The sequence below is a fragment of the Pongo abelii genome, chromosome 1 (assembly GCF_028885655.2).
Source record: "Pongo abelii isolate AG06213 chromosome 1, NHGRI_mPonAbe1-v2.0_pri, whole genome shotgun sequence".
NCBI classification, from domain to species: domain Eukaryota; kingdom Metazoa; phylum Chordata; class Mammalia; order Primates; family Hominidae; genus Pongo; species Pongo abelii.
In genome coordinates, this window is record NC_071985.2 from 206808186 (window position 1) to 206823453 (window position 15268).

Sequence of the window (15268 nt, forward strand, 5' to 3'; positions counted from 1 at the left end):
TAGGCACAGATGGTGGCAGATGGGCCACAGGTTAGGCAGGTGGAGGTGCCGGGTGCCTGGCTCCCCCCAGGCCATTCCTGGAGAGGCAGAGAGCAGCGGTCCTCAGGAGGTCCTTAAGCCCCCGCACACACTGGAGATCCCCGGCAGGACAGCAAAGAAGGAGAAGAGAGAGGGTTAGCGGGACTGGGAGGAGGGAGGCGGCCTGCAGGGGCCCCAGTGGTGGGGAGAGGTGCTGCCACAGCACCTCCCTCTCCCCGAGAGAAGGGCCAAGGCTCAGGCAGCAGGCAACCAAGCAGGAGAGAAAACGGGCGGGTGAGAGAAAGCTCAGCGGGGACAGAAAGCCAGGACACAAGAGTGTTAGTGACCGGTGGCCCCTGCATACCAGGACCCCACCAGCACAGACCTAAGCACCTCAGGGCAGGTTCACCATCCTCTCCCCAGCCTCACCCTCCACTTCCTCTTCCAGCTGGAGAGCTGCTCTGCGCGAAGCTACTTCCTCAGTCCACAATGGGGCTGGGCTCTTAGCCTTGCCCTATATCCCGATCCTTCTGCTTAGGGGGGAATCCCTGGAGACCCTACCACCACCAGCACACACACCGCACCACACACCAGACAGATGGACGGGCTCCATGGCGTTGGCAAGGCATGCGATGAGGATGAGATGGTGTGTGAGGGGAGCGGGCAGTGCTGGCCGACAGGGGAGAAACGGTCTTACCAGCTAACCCTCTGCAAAGAGGCCTGTTAGCTCCCCTCAGGCTGTGCAGGAGATGGCAAAATCCTGACAGGTGTCCTCCTGAGGGAGATACCAGAGAGGTGGGCCAGTGTTATGAGTTGTCTGGCTGGGCCCTGGTGCCCAGGTTGGAGGTGGTAGCCAGGGAAGCTCCAGCTCTCAAACTGGAATCTACTGTCTCAAAACGTTTTCTTAGCTGAGCACTCACTGGGGATCGGAGTGGAAAGGCAGTAGGGAAGAAGAATTTGGGGGTCTCCAAGCCCCTGAGGCAGGGGAAGGTGGAGGGGACAAAGAGGGGACAGGATGGCCTCTTTTCACGTGCCCATGGGGCTCAGCTGCAGCCCTCTCTGCTCTGCCTCCAGCGGACAGAGCTCCAGCCAGGTGAGGGAAAATGTAGCCAGATCACTGGGCTGCCTGCCTTCTCACAGTCTCCCCAGGAAAGAACCAAATTTGTCTGAAAGAACAGAGGGCTGCCAACTGGGGCCTCAGCAAAGGAAAAGCAAACAAAAACCAAACCAAACCAAAGCAACTCTTATAAACTAAAGTTTTATTACAAGCAGGAACAAAGAATATTGGCTTAAATAAAAGGTAGGTGGGAGCCCCCTCCTCTAGCCAGCTTCTTCCTCACCTCCCGGGGCCACTGCAGTGATGGCCGAGGGCCCTGAGGCAGGGGTGAAGCTGTTTCTCCCAGAGGGGACCCTCTGTGGCTGCCATTCCCAGCTGTCTGTGACCACTAGCCTCTGGAGTGAGAAGGGCAAGATCTGGGGACTTCCTATGTCACTTTCCAAGGGCTTCAGCCCACTTGAAGGGCCAAGGAGGGGGATGGTGGGACAATATCTATTTTGATAAGAAACTACAGCTCCCAGCAGAGGAGAAACATCCTCTGAGTTTCTGGCCCAGACTCAGGCCAACTTTCACTTGCCTCTTGGTCCACCCTGTACCTTCTTCCTTTTCTCTGGATGGAGGTCCCCGTTTGGCAGAAACACCTTGCCTTCCAGCTCCTGGCACTGGGTCCCATATTCAGAGCTCAGAGGAGGGGGTGTGGCTTGTAGGATGGCAGCCGCTCCCCAGAGCCATCACCCCACCCACCACGCCCAGGCTCAGCCTGTCTGGGCAGGTCCCAGCTAGAAGCCTCACCTGGGGGCTGGGGGGTAGGGCTGGGGGTAGAGTGGCAGAGTCCCCAGACACTGGCTGTCTTAAGTCCATAGAAGAAGGAAAGAGAGGAGGCTGGGCTGAGCCCCATTGGGAACCCAGGGTTTTCTCGTGACCAGTGCATGTGCCCCCCGTCCCCTTGGCTCAGAGTGCTTCTGACACTCAAAGGGGATGGGGGAGAGGGCAGCCCAGGGGATATGGGAGCCAGCCACATTCATACAGGGCACACATGAACACACACACACATGCACACACACTCTCACTCATTCCAGCCAGAAGGTCTCTTGGAATAAACTTATTAAAACCAACCAGCCTTCTGATAACCCTTCACCTGGCACTACACAGACAGTAATGTGGCTGACTTTTTCTCCTTCCATTTAAAAAAGACTATGTAGAAAAGAGGTCTATAAAATTGTGCAAAATACCCAGCATTAATAAACCCGTTTCAAGTATTGCCAGCATGAGCATAACCCACCCATGCCCAGACCTGGCTTGGGAGAGAGGTGGAGGGGCAGGCTGGGATCCCTTAAAGAGCTCTCCATGGGCAGGGGAAGGACCAGGCTCCCACTTCCACTGTGCTGCCCAGGAACTGCACAGGAGCTGAGGCTGTGGGTGCCTGGCTGGCTGATTTACCTTCATCTGATACAGGCTGTCCCCACCCACCACCAACCCTGCCTTCTCTACTGCAGCCCCAACTCAATCCTATTGGCCAACTCCATAGAAAAGGGGGGAAAACCCCACCAAAAATCCCACAGAAGAAAGGGCAATTATCACCAAGAGAACGAAGGAGCCCACAGACCAAAGCAGCCCATGGAGGCTTCCTCTCCACAGCCCGCTGTCCAGAGCTGGCCACTCCTTAGTCCTGCTTCACCCTGAGGACCCTGGCTCAGCAAGGCCCAAGCAGTTCCCCCACCTGGGAGGCCTCACGCTCAGTTCACAGCCTCACTCACACAGGGCTCGCCCGGCACAGGCAAGGACTTGGTGTGGTCCCCTGGGTAGCCTCCAGAGGCTCTGGTCTCTCCTGGCACTGATCAGCTGGGGGTACCTAGGGCCCAAGGCTGTGGGAACCTGGGTTTGGGGAGCAGAGGGCACAGCCACGGAACAGTTCAGGGAAAGCCACGCAGGGTGGGAAATAAATATGAAAAGACTTGAGTCTTTGGCAGTTCTGCTTCCCTTAGATGGAACAGGGAGGGTCCCAGCAGGTGAGTGCGGAGGGACAGACAGGCCAGCAGGTGGCAAGTACTGAGCCGTGGTCAGGGGTGGCCTCCTACCATGCTGGCATCAGGTTTGGCTCTGCAGGCTGGCTCATCGCTTCTGATGGGTGAGGGCAACACGGTGTCGGACTGCACAAATCCCCTCCGGTCAATCAGGCTTCCAAAACACAAGGGGGACACATGAGGGCTCTGTCCAACACTGAGGCTCCAGGCCAGGGGTTGGACGGCAGAGTCTATCTCAGCCAAGGAAAGGCCCAGGCTGAGAAAGGCTGAGGAAAGGAAAGCTGCTGCCCATCTGGGGGCCCAAGACCCTTACCTCTGGCAGGCCTCTCTCTGCCCTCTGGCCACCTGGCTTTTGGCCACAGAATTTATTCACTATTAGTTCCAACAGGCCCACCTGTCTGGCTGCCAAGAAGCCAGGCTGCAGGTGAGGGAGGAAAGCAAGGATGAATAGGTATTTGGTGACTATGAGAGTCCTATGTTCCTTTCCCCTCTAGGCAGGCTGGGTGACAGGGATACTGGGTGGGGTAGGGGACATGACTGTGTGGGAATGACTTGTCTTAGCAGTGCCCACAGCAATGTAATCCCCGTTCTGGAACTCTGGTGCCCCCTGGTGTCAGGATGAACAGGGAGCGTCCCAGGAGGGCTGAGTCCCCAGGGTTCCTACTGCCAGGAGAGGATGGAGTCGCCACCCAGTCCAGGCAGTGGGCAACCAGAAGGGCAGTGTCATTCAAGCATGGCCGAAACAGTCATGGTGGTTATCCCCAGGGAGTAGAATTACATGTCATATCCAATGCTCTTCTGTTTTACGTTTCGTACTTAATTTTTTTTTTCTACAATGAGCACGTGATTAAATAACAATTCTCCATAGAATTCCTTCACATGACAAATGCCCTCCAGGGGGTGGTGGACGGAGGGCATCTAGGGTGTAGGGGGAGGTGGGCTGATATCCAGGAACACTTTGATCACTGGCCAGGCATGGCCCTGTTACCCCTCTTCTGCACCCCGCTCACTTACCTGGGAGGTAGGGGGCCACAGAGCACAGCGCAGCAGTTGGTGATAATACTTTTATGGCTGTAGGGGTTGACAGAGGCCTCACCGCCCCTCTTGCTGGACCACGAGCCTTTGATCTGCAAGCAGGAAGGAGGCCTGGGTCAAGTACCTCCTTTTGCTTCACTTTTCTAGGAGGGAGGTCTAGAGGCTGGGGACAACTGGCCAATTCCGAAACCAATTCTGGTTATAGAAGGCGACATGTCTTTCATGTGGGCCATTCAATGAGGATGTGGGGAACCCCTGGCAGAGATCAGGAGGCCCCAAAGAGGAGATGACAGAGCAGAGCCCAAGAGAAGCATCCAGAGGAAACGTTTCGGATGACTCCTCCCTTCTCCGGCCAGCCACTTCTGAAGGAGGGTAGTGCAGGGGCACAGGGTGAGGGCTGACCTGCCTGCTACTCACTGGCTACGTTACTGGCTACGTACTGGCCCTGCTACTCACTGGCTACGTTACTGGCTACGTACTGGCCCTGCTACTCACTGGCTACGTTACCTGGACAGATCACCACTTCGCTGAGCCTGAGTCCTCATTGGGAAAATAATACTAATTCTCAGATGGCATTGCTGGGGCATTAGGTTAATTCTTACCAGATTCTCTAGCTCTGTGAAGCCAGCTATGGAAGGCACTGGAGAGTTTAGCAATAAAGAATACCTTGACTTTAACCTAGCGTTTTCTACACTTATTTGGCCACACACTCCTTTCTCTTTAACCTCTGGTAATGTGCTGCAGAACTGGCACCCAAGAAGCTACCGCGGGAGATGCTGGCTGATGGCATTTCTGTTCTCACTGATCACCAAGCACACAACGCCCCGTCATGTGTGTTAAGTTTTGTTTCCCTGAATGAGAGGATGAGGTCTGGGAATGTATTTTCTGTTGGAGGATGGGTTGCTGGTAAGTATCAGATGGTGGGCCCTAAAACAGATGCTCTCATTTACTTTTTAGTGTTTGGAGGATGGGGAGGGGAAGTCAGGTCTGGCCTAGGACTGGGCACATCAAAAATGCTTGTTGGTGGCAGTCTGCAGGGCGGCAGGTAGGGAAGGTCAATGGAGCCCACTGACCTGTGCCCTGTCTCCCCCAGGCGTGCATATTGAGAGGCGCAGCCAGGACAGGCCAGTGACACCTTGAGAAGTCACGGCTTTGCTGCTGACAGGGGCAGTGTGGAAGAGGGAGCGCATACCTGTGACTGGGCACCAACCTTCGCTCTGTCCCCTCCCAGCTGTGTGACCTCTCAGACATGGGACATGTCTCTCAGTCATCGAATGGGGAAAAAACATCCCTGTCCTTTCTGCCTCTGGCTTGGCAAAAGGACCCAAACAGATGACGGGAACTGAAAGAATTCTGTAAGCGGTCATGTGCCAGCCAAACATGCGTGCTGTGGTGTGAGTACTGCCTCCTGCAGGGCTGTGGAGAAAAGCAACCTGGGACCTTGGGAGCCTGCATTGAGAGAATGAAGCATGTGGAGGTCTCAGAAGCCTGCATCGGACCCACCAGGGCCAAGCTGAGATGACTAGGAGGCATCTGGCTGCTTAAAAGGCATTTTCCCAGCAGTCCATGAGTCAGGACTGTGCTTGGCCGCCCCAGGCTCCCTCAGCCCTGCCTCCTCCTGAGGGCGCTGCCCTAGAATGAGGGGTGGCTCCAGGTTTACTCACATCTTCATTAGTAGTCAGGTTGGAGGCGACGAGGTACGTGTGAAACCCTGAGAGGCCCAGAATGGACCAGATGGAGAAGAAGCAGATCACCAACTCCAGCACGGTGAGGGCAGTTAAGGACCTAAACGGGTGGAGGGTGGGAAGCTTCCCAGCCACACCTGGCCTGTCTCACCTATCCTTCCATGGAGCCGTTTCCCCAGAGAGCTGAGAAGTTTTGGAACCTTCCTGGGGCCCAGTCCCCACTTCTTAGCAGGATCACCTCCTGGGCCCCTTGGAAGGGTCAGGACCCCACTCAAGAGCCAGACAAAGTCAGGGTGACCAACGGCAGAGAAAACTGAGGGTTCCAATCACAAAGAGCTTTGGGCATGACACGGTCCAGGGAGCTTGGCATCTTAAGGGACATACTCTTTTCCAGGCCCCTGAAGACGGGGAACCCCCGGCCCCACAATGCCCCATTTAGGATCAGCTCTTGCCTGGGCGTGAACAGAGGAGCTGGCATGTTGGATTCTAGAGGACACATGTGAGCTGTACGCTGTTCCCCTCTGATTAGAGGCTGAGGCATGGGACCCACCCAGTGAAGGGACCTCAGTTCCCACTGGAGTGTCCTCTAGCTGACAAAGGATATCTTGCTGGTGTCTCCTTCAGAGTGGAGAGGAAGTTGCTTCCCTGAGCGCCTGGGGAGAAAGAAACAGGAGAGGACAAGCTCAGAGGGACAGTGACTGCTGAAGCTTGCTGACCCTTGAGCTTGCTGGCTGACCCCTTCCACTCCCTACTGCCCTCACCCACAACTCACGCAACGTCAGGTGGGTGACCACGCAGGCGAAGATGAAGGCCGTCAGGAATGAGAGGGAGAGAATAAATGCGTAGAAGAAGCGATAGTTCCGTCTCCCCACACAGTTGCCCACCCAGGGGCAGTGATGGTCAAATCGTTCTGGACAAGGGCAAGGGGCGATGGGTTAGTGTGGGCTGGCTCGCAGCCAGCACAGGCATTTGGCGGCCTCATCCATGGTTGCGGTTTTCCTACCCCGTTCACTCTCACAGCACCAGCTGGCTCCCAGGCCTCGGACACACCTGCCTCTGGTCCTTTGTGTACCAGTTCCCACTGCCTGATACACTCTCTCTTGTCTCTTTACCTGGTTAACTGGAACTTCTCCTTCGTGTCTCAGCTGCAAAGCCACCTCTTAAGAAAGTCTCTTCCAATCCCAGACTAGGTGAGGGGGCCCCTGTTATCTGCCCCATCACTTCTCTTTTGTCGCACTCTGCCCATGTCTGTTTTTATGCTCATTTATAATTACTGGATTGGCCAATCAGCCCTACTTGACTGTAAGCTCCATGGGCAAGGGGGGCTGTGCTGGTCTCACACCATGCTGACTCCCCAGGATCCGGAGCAGTGCCAGCACAAAGACTCACAAAAGTACTTGTCACCTGGTCTACCATCCCAACCACATGCTAACAGTCAACAACCCGTCTCCTGCTCTAGGACTAGCGGCCCAGGGAGGGGCTGAGCTGCAATGTGGTTCACAGCCAGCCAGCATCACAGGCCAGGTCAAAGGGCTGAGCTCACCTGCACACTGTCCCCGGGGGTGGAGGCACACCCAGACTGGTAAAGAAAGTCCTTGTGGGAATGTGGGTCACAAGCCCGTTGCGGGCCTCATGCCAAGGCCAGCGCCCTTTGCAGGGGGTGGGCAGGGCAGCTCCTTGGGGATGAATGGTGCCCACTGAGTCACCCCCTTCGCTGCATGCCGTCATAGGGTGTTCCCTGCTGTTCTCTTGCTCAGGGAGTACTGAGCTGGCATGATGAGCTCACTGCCCTGGGAACTGTGCACAGTCACTGTGGCTCAGCTCACCTGGGCTCTCTCATGCAGCATTTCCCTTACAACATCCTCCCAGGGTGCCCATCAGAACTACACAGCCTCTGGAGAGCAGGCAGGGGGAAAAAACAACCACTGCAGGCAGCTGTAGGGTCAGGAGCCATTTCTAGTGGTGACATCCTCTGCACCTCATCAGCTTAAACGCCTCTGTTCCTAGATGCTTGTCCCTCTCAACCCTGGGAATCAGATCAAAGTTTTTCAGTACAGCTGGCCCTGGGCCACTGGACGATAAATCATTCTTTCTGGCCCAAACACATCTGGAATGTTATTGTTCCAGTCTGTTTCCTGGGAGCTTGGACCTCTTGAGGACCGGGCTGAAGCTTGGGAGAAGGGTTCAAAGCCTGTCTGTCTGCCCCACACCTCAGAGCTGGGGGAAGGAATCCATAAATCCTGAGCTGAAGCCAAAACACTCCTGGTTATGCTGAGGGCCCCTCCCCTGGGCCCTCCTGAGTCAGGGCAAATCTGGGTGAAGCAGACCCCCTGCCCAGCCCTGGGTATTTCAGACCCTGCCCACGCCATCCCCATGCGTGACGCCCCCCATCCCCAGGACTCAGTCTCTCTCAGGAATCCTTGCATCCCTCCCTGCTGCCTCCTACTCACCCACACAGTTGTCACAGACACTGCAGTGTGAGGTTCGGGGTGGCCGGAACATCTTGCAGGTGAAGCAGTACTTCAGCTTCACCATCTGCCCGTTGATCAGCACCTCCCGGGTCCGAGGGGGTGGCCGGTATGTAGAACTGCCTGTGTTGTCTGAGGGAAGGAGGAGAGAAAGATGGGGAATGCCCAAGGCAGCCCAGGGCCCGGATCCCCAGCAGGGGAAAGCTACTGCTGCCTGGCCAGTCCAGGAGAAGCCTCAGGGTAACAGGTTCCCAGGAACAAACATTGGAGTAAAATGTCTGGCCTAAGGCAGGGACAAACATTAGGAATTGCCACCATGTACTGAGACTGCCTCTGTACCAGGCACTGTGCTAAAACTTTACATACTTGTTCATACACCTGCCGGCCTTACCCACTCTAAGAAGGGCTATCAGAGAAGGAGACTCCCAGAAAGCTTAGTGAGGTTTTTTTTTTTGAGACAGTCTCACTCTTTCGCCCAGGCTAGAGTACAGTGGCGTGATCTCAGCTCACTGCAACCTCCACCTCACAGGTTCAAGCGATTCTCATGCCACAGCCTCCTGAGTAGCTGGGATTACAGGTGTGTGCCACCATGCCCAGCTCATTTTTGTATTTTTAGTAGAGACAGAGTTTCACCATATTGGCCAGGCTGGTCTCGAACTCCTGACCTCAGGTGATCTGCCCACCTCGGCTTCCCAAACAGCCAGGATTACAGGAGTGAGGCACCGTGCCCGCCCAGTGAGGTTTATCTGCATCTCATCAAGCCTAGACCTATGTCCCAGTTTACAGGAGGTTCAGGAGATGGAGGAACAAAGTGAGTAACACAATGAGGAAAAAGTCAGATCTAGAACATGAGACATCTACAAGACTGCTGGCCTGATCACTAACAAAAGTCAATGTCATTTACAAAAAGAGAGAGGAGGTGCAGTAGCTCACGCCTGTAATCCCAGCACTTTGGGAGGCTGAGGCATGAGGATCACTTGAGCCCAGGGGGTCAAGGCTGCAGTGAGTTAAGATCATGCCACTGCACTCCAGCCTGGGCAACAAAGCCAGAACCTGTCTTAAAAAAAAAAAAAGACAGAAAGAGAGGCAGAGAAGAGATGATTCTAAATTAAAAGAGATTTAAGAGACATAAACAAATGCAATACATCATGGATCTTATTTTGAAAAACAAAACAAAACACAGCAACAGAAGACATTTGGAGGGCAACTGTGGAAATCTGACTATAGATTAAAAACTAGGAAACAGGCCGAATGCAGTGGCTCATGCCTGTAGTTCCAGCACCTTGGGAGGCCAAGATGGGAGGATTGCTTGAGTCCAGGAGTTCAAGACTAGCTGGGCAAATAGGAAGACCCTATCTCTATAAAAAATAACAAAAATTAGCCGGGTATGACGGCGTGTGCCTATAGTCCCAGCTACTAAGGAGGCTGAGGTGGGAGGATCATTTGAGCCCAGGAGTTCCAGGCTGCAGTGAGCATGAGCCAGGATCACTCCACTGCACTCTAGCCAGGGTGGCAGAGTAAGACCCTGTCTCTAAAAACAAACAAAAATTAGGGAACAATTGGCCAGGCATGGTGGCTCACATCTGTAACTCCAGCACTTTGGGAGGCCGAGGCGGGCGGATCATGAGGTCAGGAGATCGAGACCATCCTGACCAACACGGTGAAACCTCATCTCTACTAAAAATACAAAAAATTAGCTGGGTGTGGTGGCGGGTGCCTGTAGTCCCAGCTACTTGGGAGGATGAGGCAGGAGAATCGCTTGAACCCGGGAGGCAGAGCTTGCAGTGAGCCGAGATCGTGCCACTGCACTCCAGCCTGGGCGACAGTGGGAGACTCTGTCTCAAAAAAAAAAAAAAATTAGGGAACAATTAATTTTCTTAGGTATGATAATGGAATTGTGATTATGTAGGAGACTATCCATAGATTTTTAAGATATATGTTGAAATATTTATGGGTAAAGTATCTATGATGTCTATAATTTACTATGAAATAGTTTGAGAAGAACAAACATATATATGCAAATAAGACACACTATCAACAACTATTCAATCCAGATGGTGAATGTACAGGAATTAGTTGTACTATAGTCCTTCCTGCTTTTCTGTATGTTTGAAATTTTCATAATAAGAAATTTAAGGCTGGGCACGGTGGCTCACGCTTGTAATCCCAGCACTTTGGGAGGCCGAGGCAGGTGGATCACGAGGTCAGGAGACCAGCCCGACTAACACGGTGAAACCCCGTCTCTACTAAAAATACAAAAAAATCAGCCGGGCCTGGTGGCAGGAGCCTGTAGTCCCAGCTACTTGGGAGGCTGAGGCAGGAGAATGGCGTGAACCCGGGAGGTGGAGCTTGCAGTGAGCCGAGATTGGGCCACTACACTCCAGCCTGGGTGACAGAGCAAGACTCAGTCTCAAAAAAAAAAAAAAAAAAAAAAAATATATATATATATATATATAAAACATTATATATATACATAAACATTATATATATATAAAACATTATATATATATAATATATATAAAAGAAATTTAAGAGAAAAAAAGGCAGAGATATAGCATATTCATGGATTGGAAGACTGAATATTATGAAAGGATTTATTCTCCCTAATCCACATATTCAACATAATCCTAGTCAAAAATCTCAGTAGGTTGTTTCTGTGAAAATTGACAAACTCATTCCAAAACTCATATGGAGGTGGCTGGGCATGGTTGCTCATGCCTGTGGTCCCAGCTTCTCAGGAGGCTGAGGCAGGAGGATTGCTTGAGCTCAGGAGTTTGGGGCTGCAGTGAGCTATGATTGTGCCACTACACTCCAGCCTTTGCAATAGACCAAGACCCTGTCTCAAACAAACAAAAGACACAAAGGGGCTAATCATAAAAGAGCAATTTGATAAACTGTATTATATCAACATTAAAATTTTTTTTTCATTTAAAGGTAATCATTAAAAGAATGAAGAGTTTTTTGGGGCTGGATGCTTAAAAAAAAGAATGAGGCCAGGCGCGGTAGCTCAAGCCTGTAATCCCAGCAAATTGGGAGGCTGAGGCAGGCAGATCACCTGAGGTCGGGAGTTCGATACCAGCCTGGCCAACATGGTGAAATCCCATCTCTACTAAAAATACAAAAATTAGCTGGGCATGGTGGGCACCTGTAATCCCAGCTACTCAACAGGCTGAGGCATGAGAATCACTTGAACCAGGGAGGTGGGGGTTACAGTGAGCTGAAATCATGTCACTGCACTCCAGCCTGGGTGACAGAGACAGACTGTCTCAAAAAAAAAAAAAAAAAAACAAAAGAATGAAGAAGTAACCTTTAGAGCAGGAGTGGATAATTACAAGATGTTTACACCTTGTAAACAAAGACAAAGGACTTGTATCAAGAATATGTAAAGGACTGGGCACCGTGGCTTAAGCCTGTAATTCCTGCACTTTGGGAGGCCGAGGCAGGCGGATGACCTGAGGTCAAGAGTTCGAGACCAGGCTGGCCAACCTGGTGAAACCTCATCTATACTAAAAATACAAAAATTAGCCGGCCATGGTGGCGCATGCCTGTAATTCCAGCTACTTGGGAGGGTGAGGCAGGAGAATCACTTGAACCCAGGAGGCGGAGATTGCAGTGAGCCGAGATCGCGCCACTGCATTCTAGCCTGGGCGACACAGCAAGACTCCATCTCAAAAAAAAAAGAACATGTAAAGAAATCCTGTAAGTCAGTAAGAAAGTCAGACAACTGAATACAAATACGGACAAAAGACTTAAGTAGGCATCTCATAAAAGAGGCTGTCCAAACAGCCAATAAACACATGAAAAAGTGCTTATATTCATTAGTCAGTGAGGAAATGCAAATTAAGACCACAATATGCTAGAATGGCTAAAATGAAAAAAAAAAAACATACCAAGTGTTGGCAAAAAAGTAGAGCAACTAGAAATCTCATATGACCGCTTTGGACAACTGTTTGGCAACAGCTACCCAAGCTGAACATATGCATGCCCAGAAAACCTGCTCCCAGGCATCTACCCAACAGCAACGTGCATGAGATAATGTGCTCTGAAAGACATGCACAAGGATGTTGACAGCAATAATTCTCATAATAGACAAACTCCGGAACTACCCAAACACCCCAGCAGTGGAATGGATGTTTTTAAAAAGTAGTATAGTCACACAATGGAATTCTATATAGCAATGAGAATCGAACCATCGTCAACTACACACAATAATATTAATGAATCTCATAAACATTGTCTGGCCGGGTGCAGTGGCTCACACCTATAATCCCAGCACTTTGGGAGGCCAAGGCGGGCAGATCACTTGAGGTCAGGAGTTCGAGACCAGCCTGACCAATATGGTGAAACCCCGTCTCTACTAAAAATACAAAAATTAGCTGGGCATAGTGGTGTGCACCTATAATCCCAGCTAATCGGGAGGCTGAGGCAGGAGAATTGCTTGAATCCAGGAGGTGGAGGTTGCAGGGAGCTGAAATCGCACCATTGCTCTCCAGTCTGGGTGACAGAGCGAGACTCCGTCTCAAAAAAACAAAACAAAACAAAACAAATTGTGTAAAGTGAGGAAACCAGACATAAAATACAAAATGTTCAAGAACAGGCAAAAGTAATCCATGGTGTTAGAAATTAGGATTATGGTAACCCTTGGAGAGTGACAGTGATTGGAAGGGGGCATGAGGGGGCTCCTGGGATGCCAGTCATATACTGTTTCTTGATCTCAGTGCTGATTACATGTGTGCGTTCAGTTTGTGAACATTCATCAGACAGAACACTTACAACTTCTATACTTTTTTTTTTTGAGACGGAATCTTGCTCTGTTGCCCAGGCTGGAGTGTAGTGGCATGATGTCGGCTCACTGCAACCTCCGCCTCCCAGGTTCAAGCAATTCTCCTGCCTCAGCCTTCTGAGTAGCTGGGATTACAGGCGTGTGCCACTACACCCAGCTAATTTTTGTATTTTTGGTAGAGATGGGGTTTCACCATGTTGGCCAGGCTGGTCTTGAACTCCTGATCTGAAGTCATCCACCCACCTCGGCCTCCCAAAGTGCTGGTATTACAGGCATGAGCCACTGTATGCGGCCACAACTTTTGATAAGCCCATTATACTTCCATAAAAAATAAGAAATAGAGAAAAAAGGAGGCCGGGCGCGGTGGCTCACGCCTGTAATCCCAACACTTTGGGAGGCTGAGACGGGTGGATCACCTGAGGTCAGGAGTTCGAGACCAGCCTGGCCAACATGGTGAAACCCTGTCTCTACTAAAAACACAAAAGTTAGCTGGGTGTGGTGGCGTGTGCCTATAATTCCAGCTACTCGGGAGGCTAAGGGAGGAGAATTGCTTGAACTCAGGAGGTGGAGGTTGCAGTGAGCCAAACAGTCAGCACTGCATTCCAGCCTGGGCGACAAGAGTGAAACTCCATCTCAAAAAAAAAAGAAAGAAAAAAAGAAAGATTGAAGTAAGTTATTTAGGTCCTGCCCTGGTATATCAGCAGAGCAGGACTCTAACCCAGATGTGTCATATGCAAAGCCCAAAACTTCACCCACTGAGCCTCTGGGTACCCCAGGGCACAGAGGACCTGAACAGTGGCTCCTTCCAGAAAGAAGTGTGAGTCTCCTGGGGCAGCCTATACCCCCAGCCCTCCACCATGCATCCTGCCATTGCTTCCATTGCATTGTTTGCCAGATAATGTCTCCAGTTTGGCCACTCGCCTCCAATGATTATTAACTGAGTGCCTACCAATGTGCCAGGCATGATTCTAGGCACTTGGCATGTATCAGTGAAGCAAACATGCTTCAGTTTCACATTTTCAACTATCAAAGGTTTACTTTGTTAGGTTGTTTCATCACCACTTTGACTACACCATGTTTAAAATAGAACTAAGCATCTGAGCATTTCTTCCCTAAAATGGGCAGCATGAAAAAGGGTGGGGGATTTAGAGGCCAATGGCCACACTCTGAATCCTGGTTTTGTCATTGACTGGTTGTGTGTAAGGCTGAAGTCAAATGAACTTCTCTGAGCCTCAGTCTTCTCATGTGTAAAACAGGAATAATAGGTAGAATAGCTAATGAATCTAGTTCCACTCCACTTTTGCCCAGCTGGGTTTCTCCTGATGATATCATTTGCTAAAAAATCATATAAGCTCTTTGTGCCTCAGTTTCTCTAATCACTGAAATAGAAACAATAGTAACTCACCTTCATAGGGTTGTGGTGAGAGTTAAATGAATCAATATATGTGAAATGGCACAAAGCAAATGGTTAGCAAGCGTGAGCTATTATTATTAGCTCACAGGGCCAAGCATAGTGGCTCATGCCTGTAATCCCAGCACTTTGAGAGGCTGAGGCAGGAAGATTGCTTGAAGCCAGGAGTTTGAGACCTGCCAAGGCAATAAAGGGGGACCCTGTCTCTCTCTCTCTTTTTTTTTTTTTTTTTTTTGAGATGGAGTCTCGCTCTGTTGCCCACGCTGGAGTGCAGTGGCACGATCTTGGTTCACTGCAACCTCCACCTTTCAGGTCCAAGAAATTCTCTGCCTCAGCCTCCTGAGTAGCTGGGATTACAGGTGCCCGCAACCATGCCTGGCTAATTTTTTGTATTTTTAGTACAGACAGGGTTTCACCATGTTGGCCAGGCTGGTCTTGAACTCTTGACCTCATGATCCACCCACCTCGGCCTCCCAAAGTGCTGGGATTACAGGCGTGAGCCACCGCGCCTGGCCACCTCAGTTTCTTTATCTGTAAAATGGAGACGGGTCAAGTCATACCTTCATAGGATTGTGGTGAGGGCTGAATGAGATGCTTCCACAGCCCTGAGCACAGTGCTAGCCTCCCAGGAGCCACTGACATTGCTCCTGACCAACTGTTCATGCCATGACGCTCCAGGATGCAGAACCCCCAGCAGCTCTTTCCAAAGCTGGTGATACTACTCCAAACCAAACCCCTAATCCTGTCCCACAGGCCCCAGAGTCCCAGCTTTTGGCTCCCCACTCAC

General features: G+C 51.3%; 1 protein-coding gene across 1 annotated transcript in view; it reads right to left on the reverse strand.

The window, feature by feature from the left end:
- Window positions 1-1260: 1260 nt before the first annotated feature.
- The window catches only part of ZDHHC18 (zinc finger DHHC-type palmitoyltransferase 18), a 28801-nt gene continuing 14793 nt past the window's right edge, over window positions 1261-15268 (reverse strand). Inside the window, exons 3-8 of the mRNA XM_024254300.2 lie at window positions 8270-8419; window positions 6592-6729; window positions 6424-6472; window positions 5799-5901; window positions 4114-4226; window positions 1261-3253 (exon numbers count right to left, since the gene is read on the reverse strand). Of these exons, the coding sequence (XP_024110068.2) occupies window positions 3136-3253; window positions 4114-4226; window positions 5799-5901; window positions 6424-6472; window positions 6592-6729; window positions 8270-8419 (671 nt within the window). The 3' untranslated portion in view covers window positions 1261-3135. The remainder of the gene's footprint in view (window positions 3254-4113; window positions 4227-5798; window positions 5902-6423; window positions 6473-6591; window positions 6730-8269; window positions 8420-15268) is intronic.